The 7,037-nt window shown below is 45.9% G+C and overlaps 1 protein-coding gene across 1 annotated transcript; it reads right to left on the bottom strand.

The window, feature by feature from the left end:
- Positions 1-560: 560 nt before the first annotated feature.
- LOC128899809 (olfactory receptor 14A16-like) lies at positions 561-1,505 on the bottom strand. The gene has a single exon (XM_054179512.1). It carries the CDS (start codon positions 1,491-1,493, stop codon positions 561-563), a length of 933 nt encoding a protein of 310 aa, XP_054035487.1. The 5' UTR covers positions 1,494-1,505.
- Between the last annotated feature and the right edge of the window lie 5,532 nt (positions 1,506-7,037).

The raw sequence follows: 7,037 nt of genomic DNA, 5'->3' as shown, positions 1-7,037 counted from the left end.
TGCATGTGGAAGGCTTAAAGGGACCCTGTTTAGACTGAAATGAGGCTCAGTCTCTAGTGGGATGGGATCAAGGTGTCCAGTTTGTACTGTGATGTGGCCATTCTGGACTGGGAGGGTCAGAGTATGAGATTTGTGCTGGGACAGGTGGAACTGGTATGGGAGAGAATCAGGATCAGTTTGTACTGGGGTGAGGAGCAGGCTTGACAAGAAGGTGTTCAGGAGATCAAATTGGCAAAGGAAGGTGCCAGCCTCTATTAGGAGGGGCTCAGGGGGTCCAGGGAGTGCTGGTGCTCCCTGGCAGTGAGGCTGTGCTGGGACTCTTTTCTCTGCCAACTCTGCATGCAGGAATTGTCCCTGAAGCTCTGGAAAAGGTTGTTTATTTTGTTTAACCAAAGAAGGAGCAGAGCTCCTGTTACATGAACTCTCAAAGAGAAAAGCAAAGCAGACAGTGAATTAGAAAGGTGATGACAAAGAGGAAAAATCCACCACCCCTCCCCCCCAGGTACAGAAGCCAGGCTGGGTCTGCACTGAGTGACATCAGAACTGCTCTGCAGGAGAGTTTATTGCTTCTGAAAGCATCCAGGGATCAGTTGGCACAGGGCAACCTTCAGCTCCTGGTTCCTCAGGCTGTAGATGAGAGGGTTCACTGCTGGAGGCACCACTGAGTACAGAACTGACAAAACCAGGTTCCAGGATGTAGAGGAGATGGAGGGGGACTTCAGGTATGCAAAGATACCAGTGCTGAGAAAGAGGGAGACCACAGCCAGGTGAGGGAGACAGGTGGCAAAGGCTTTGTGGCGTCCCTGATGAGAGGGGATCCTCAGCACTGCCCTGAAGATCTGCACATAGGACACCACAATCAACACAAAACAGACAAAGACTAAACAGGCACTGGCCACAAGAAGCCAAAGTTCCCTGAGGTAGGATGAGGAGCAGGAGAGCTTGAGGATCTGGGGGATTTCACAGAAGAACTGGTCCACAGCATTGCCCTGGCAGAGGGGCAGGGAAAATGTATTGGCTGTGTGTAGAAGAGCATAGAGAAAGCTACAGGCCCAGGCAGCTGCTGCCATGTGGAGACAAACTCTGCTGCCCAGGAGGGTCTCATAGTGCAGGGGTCTGCAGATGGCAATGTAGTGATCATAGGACATGATGGTGAGGAGAGAAAACTCTGCAGCAATTAGGAATACTAAAAAGAAGACCTGGGCTGCACATCCTGCATAGGAGATGTCCCTGGTGTCCCTCAAGGAATTGGCCATGGATTTGGGCACAGTGGTGGAGATGGCACCCAGGTCAGTGAGGGCGAGGTTGAGGAGGAAGAAGTACATGGGTGTGTGGAGGTGGTGGTCCCAGGCTATGGTGCTGATGATGAGGCCATTGCCCAGCAGGGCAGCCAGGAAGATGGCCAGGAAGAGGCAGAAGTGCAGGAGCTGCAGCTGCCTTGTGCCTGAGAATGACAGGAGGAGGAAGTGGGTGATGGAGCTGCTGTTGGGCATCTGCTGCCTCTGAGAATGTCTAACGAAGAAAAGAAAGCAAAACTTGATGACAGACTCCTCTGAGAAGCAGCACTGCAGGGGGCACAGCAATCCCCCAGCTGAAATGGATTTGCTGTCTGCTTTGTTCTGGCTGAGGCTGCTGTGAGGAGCAGCAGCTCAGGCCATGTGCTGCCAAGGGCTCATCTTGGCTCTGCTTCAGTGGAGCTACTGTGCCCATCAGGCTGTTCCCTCTGCCCTGCACTTTTCCCTGTGCTGCCTTGCAGATGTTATGCCCAAATTAACCCTTAGGACCTCCCCAGCTCTCTGTGCTCTGAGGAGAGCAGGGCAGCACTGCTTCAAAGGACAGTTCTGTGAACTCTTCTCTGTCCCAGCCCAGAGGTGCAGCTGTGAGAGACAGAGCAGGACACAGCCTCTCCTGAAGAGAATCAAAGGACTCTCGGAGCAGAGTGCTGACCCCCAAGGAAAGGCTCAGCACTGCCCAATACCCTATAGCAGATCTGGGCCTTCCTGGGGGCAGCTCCAAGCCCAGCAGGATGAGCAGAGCAGTCAGGGATCCTGGGGATGAGATGTTCTAAAGAGTCATTGCCCAGCAGACAGCACCCAGAGACAACTGCAGAGAAGTACAGAGAGAGCAGCCTGAACACAGCCTCCCCCAGGGCTTCTTGGCAGCTTCCCCTCATCCCCAGCCCATGTCTCTCCTGCCTGAAGCTTTCCCTGCCAGGAAAAGCTCAAGAGCATCTCAGACTCACTCTGTCAGCAACTGCAGTGACTTCTCTTCCAGTGAGCTCTCAGCATCCTCCCAGTCCTGGCCACCTTGAAGCTCTTTCAGCCTTCTTCATCTCCCTGCGATGCCCTGGCAGTGCCCTCAGCCCTGCTGTGCTGTGCAGAGGAGCTGCTCCTGGACAGAGCTCCATGCAGCCCAGGAGCCAGGCCCAGCTCAGCAGCAGATGATCAGCCCAGGGCATTTAAAGGAGCCCTCTGGTGGCTTTGGTGCCAGGTAAACCTCAGGGACTGAGAGGAAGCTGATGAAACCTCTGCAGAAGTTAGAGTCAAAGTTAGAGTCAAACTCTGAAGTTTCTTGTAGTGTTAATAGGTTCAAAGTCAGATTCAAACTCTGAAGTTTCTTCTACTCTTAATGGGTCCCAGTGAAGCATACTGGGAAAGGGTCTCCAGGGTCTGGTTGGAGCAGGAGGACACAGAGGGTTCAAGGGAAGCACCACTGGAGGTACTGAAGCGTGTCCAGGCTGTGGGGAGAGCAGAGAACTGAGGCAGGGCTGCCAGGTCAGGACAAGCAGCTAAAGGTGGCTCTGCTGCTGAGGAAACCTGGAGGGGTTTCATTGATCCAAAGGGCTAAGCCGTGACCCCCACCCCCTGGCAAAGCAGATCCTGTCCCTCACCTGTGGCTCAGGGCTCTGATTCACCCTGTGAAATCATTTCTATCAGATGCTTTGTGTAATAATAACCTCTCCAATTACTTGCAGAAATCTTGGCAATAATTAGAGGCTCAGCAGTATTTAATGAGCCCCATGGAGTATTTGGGGCTGATTACATCATCCTTAGGTACTGCCAGGAGACTCTGCCAAGGTACTGCCAAGAAGCCTCTCCAGAAGTCCAAGTCAGAAGCAAACTCCAAAGTACCTTGAAGCACTGATTGGCCTCACTGAGGCTTGTTACTGACAAAGGCTCCCCAGGGACTCGTTAGAGCAGCTTGTTAGAGGCCAGGATTGCAGGGAGAAAAAGACAAAGTACAGGGGTGAAAAATTTGTCTTTGGTCTAGGAAGCAGAAAGGCCAAGCCCTGACCACTGCCCTTGGACTAGAAGAACCTCAAAGCCTCAAAGCCAAGATTCCCCTCACAGGCCTTGGTGGCAGAGGCAACTGCCAGAGCCAAGGTCCTGTTGGGCCTTGTCGCAAGAAGGGGTCGCAAACGATCAATATGATCCACGAAATCCAACTTTATTGAGCATCAGACACTTCTTATATACAGTAGCCTAGCTGACAACCCCACCTTCTGCGGTTAAACATCCTGCTTTCCCATCCTGATGAGATAATCACAAGAATTCTGTTTTACATTCTTCCTTACTTGTTATCTCCTGTAAGGGCGTAGTGACCTTGCTTTGGTATCCTCTTATCCTTTGCAGGCAGCTGCAAGCACAGCTACAAGGCCATGGAGGCCTGGCTGCATCAACACACTAGCTTACTGTGACGCAGTAAATAACAAGATGGAGTGCAGGCCTACATGCTCTTGTTCAAACCATATTCCATAGAACCATGTCTTTACAAGCCATTCCTGCAACAATTCCCCCGTTTTCTTTAATACAAATAAGGCCTTATATAACTCTACACAATACATTCAGGCTTATCAATAATCAAAATTAATACAATGATACCTAAAAACCTTAAAACTACTTCTATCAATTGTATAACCCACTGTCTACAAGCTCAAACAAAATTTGTTACTGCCTGTCACTGTTGGCCCATGTCACCCATACAAGACACGGTGCTTAAGTTGAACTGGTTAGAATGTTCTAACAGTGTCGGCATAACACATGGATCAAAGATAACAGACATTGTAAAGAAGAACTTAGATCTTAATAGTTCCAGTCTTTACATTTCACTTATTGACAGAGAAGACTTGATTATGCCTGAACACATTGCACACAGAGATTAAGACACAAATGCAATCCTTAGCACTATCTTTTACAATCTGCTTTAGGGGTATGTTGCATTTTTATTTTCTCTAGGATGGTCAAAAATCATCAACTGCTTAATGGCAGCAAGATTTCTTTAATCTGTAAAGGTAGATCTGGCCAGGCTCTAGCTTCACAGACAGAAATCTGCAGGAAAACAGCAAGAGCAAAAAGAGCTTCATTGCTTGCCCAGTATAAAATTACACAAAATAACGTGTTTTTGCTCATCCTAGTAATTCTGATCTCTTCACATTCACACAACAGTTAAGCAGTCACGACACTCAGTTAGAAGTTAGATGCTTTCTGTTGACATCTTGGGTCATCGTGACAGTCGTTGAGGTCACTGCTAGGCAGGTTTGCTGACTGTCATTTTCATGACAGTTGTGCTGTGTGTCTTGTGGTGAGAGGGTTACAGCACTTCTAGGGTTACAGCATCTCTAGGGTTACCATGAGCTAATTTTTTTTTTTTTTTCTGCTATGGGGTATTCTCTGTATTTCCCCCCACCCCCTTTTTGTTTTGGTTCAATTTTTGTCTGGCGAAATGTAAAGATGAAACTTTATCCCTAGTTAACAAGAGAGAAGACAAAGTTATCAAACAACCAAAATATTCAGTCCTAATTCACATGGTGCCATGGTACATTCTTCTGAATGGCGTTTGTGATCCCAGATGATCGATGTTCATCTTCATGGGCAATGCTGTGTCCTCATGGTCTTGATTCCTCTGCTGTTGTTTATTGCGATGATCACAGGTAGCAGGAAAGAAAGCTTGAGGCGACCTACTTGTCATCTGTTTTAATTTTCTTGTTACTTTCCTAATTATTATTTGTATTTTGTCATTGTAAGTTTTTAATCTGTATTTTAATTTGTTATACTAATCACCTTTTAATTTTTAACCCTTTAATGTATTTTTTTCTACTCTAGTATTGAATCCTTTATTTTGTTGATCTTATATTTTTCAATTTTGATTTTTTTTTTGCATGTTTAGTTCATTTAATCTATTTTTCTATTTTAATTTTGTATTTTTGCCTTTTTATTATATTTGTAACCTGCTTTTCTATTAATTCCTTTTATTATTATTGTGCATTTTAACTTCCTTGATGTCTTCTTCTTATAGAGTTTTTGTTTTAACCTAGTAGTCTTGATAATCCTTATCTTTTATTTATTACTAGCAATTCTTACATTTTTGTTAACCGCTATTATGTCAGCAATCCTTATGATTTTTTTAGTTTATCATATTTTGGTTTTAATATTTTAATTTTATTGTTGCTCTTGTTTACTCTGTTATTTAATACTCTATTGTTTATTATTCTGTTATTTAGTACTCTATTTTTTGTATCCAAGTTTTTGTACCTTGTTCATTTTTTCTATGTTTAAACTTTTTCTTTACACTTGATACCTTTTTGTTTACCATTTTAAAATTTTTGTTCTTTGCATTTGTTACCCTTTTTGTTCACACCTTTTTTTTTTTTTTTTTTTTTTTTTTTTGGTAGGCTATGTCTAAGAAAGAAATCTAAAGACGTTACATTAGCTAAAGAATACCTTAGAAAATGAATACCTATTCACTACAAACCTTAACATTATTACAATATTACATGGAGCTCCTTTGAAATGCCTAGGCAGACACAAAAACAAAGACAAGAAGGTTCGAACCAAAAGAAAATCTCACAAGGTGAACTCATCACCAAGTACTCACATCTCAGTACAACCACTATGCATTAACTTCCCACAAGTACTAAATGCATACCATTCACTATGCTCACCAGGAAAACCCAGCAAAACTCTAAATAACAAATCTTCACACCTTAGCACAATGGCTATGTATTAACCACCCACAAGTGCCAAATGCGCACCAATCATCATTCTTATTACAAAAACTTAGCAAAACTCTAAATAGCAAATCTCTGAAAGACATTACAACCAGAAATGAGAAAACTAGCACTGTTGCTTTAAATCAGAGCAGAGTTGCGGCTGAAGCCACTGAGAAGGGGGGTCGCTGGTGCGAGCCTCTGCAGGGGAAAGGGTGGGGGCCGGGCAAGCGGCCGCCGCTGAGCTGCTGCTGCTGTCAGTGCTGCCGGTATCAGTGGTGCCGTCAGCCGGTACTGCCTTTGTCGGAGCCGTCGGTATCCGCGGGGGCCGGCAGGGCTGGCGGGCGGGGTGCGGTAGTAAGAACGCCGTCACCGCGAGCCCCCAAGCGCTCCGCTGTTTCTCAGAGGGGCCGTTAAGCAAAGTCGGCGCTGTTTGAATTCCTCGCTGTCGGTGTTGTGGTCCTCCGAGTCCGAGCCCTCGCTGGCGATATCAGAGGAAGGTGTTCATGAACGAGATCGAACGCACTGAGCTGCCTTCTCTCGGCTTTTTCCCCGCTGGGTGCAGACAGTGGTGCTGGCTAGCAAAACGCGATGTGGCCGCCGTAAGATGTATCGGGGGCGGCCCCGGTCGATCGGTCGATACTTTGAAACACATCGTCCGGCTGCAACTCAGATAGAACTTTGCTGTAACTGCAGCAGCCATTCGCTGTTCTAGTTTATATTTCTTAATACAGTTTATGCATTCTCGCCACGGCTTTTGCAGCTTGATCGTGACTCAGTCCCACAGTCTGTTTCCATAGTCTCTCCAAACAAGTTTCATCAGAATAACTATCTCCGCTAGCAAATTTTGTCTGTCCTCTCCCGTTGTAATATTACTATCCTGCTTTTTTGTTCCATAATGTAGTCCCAAGTTTCCTCCACTCTTCTCTTTCAAAACCTCATTAGGATCCTTAAAAAACCCCATTGATACGCTATACACAATAACCCTTCTAATTCCTTTTTCAGATCAATGCCTGATACTTTGCGTTTTTCTAACAAACACTTAAATAAA

Source organism: Dryobates pubescens, unplaced genomic scaffold, assembly GCF_014839835.1.
Source record: "Dryobates pubescens isolate bDryPub1 unplaced genomic scaffold, bDryPub1.pri scaffold_73_arrow_ctg1, whole genome shotgun sequence".
Classification (NCBI taxonomy): Eukaryota; Metazoa; Chordata; class Aves; order Piciformes; family Picidae; genus Dryobates; species Dryobates pubescens.
This window is presented reverse-complemented; position numbering and strand designations above follow the sequence as displayed.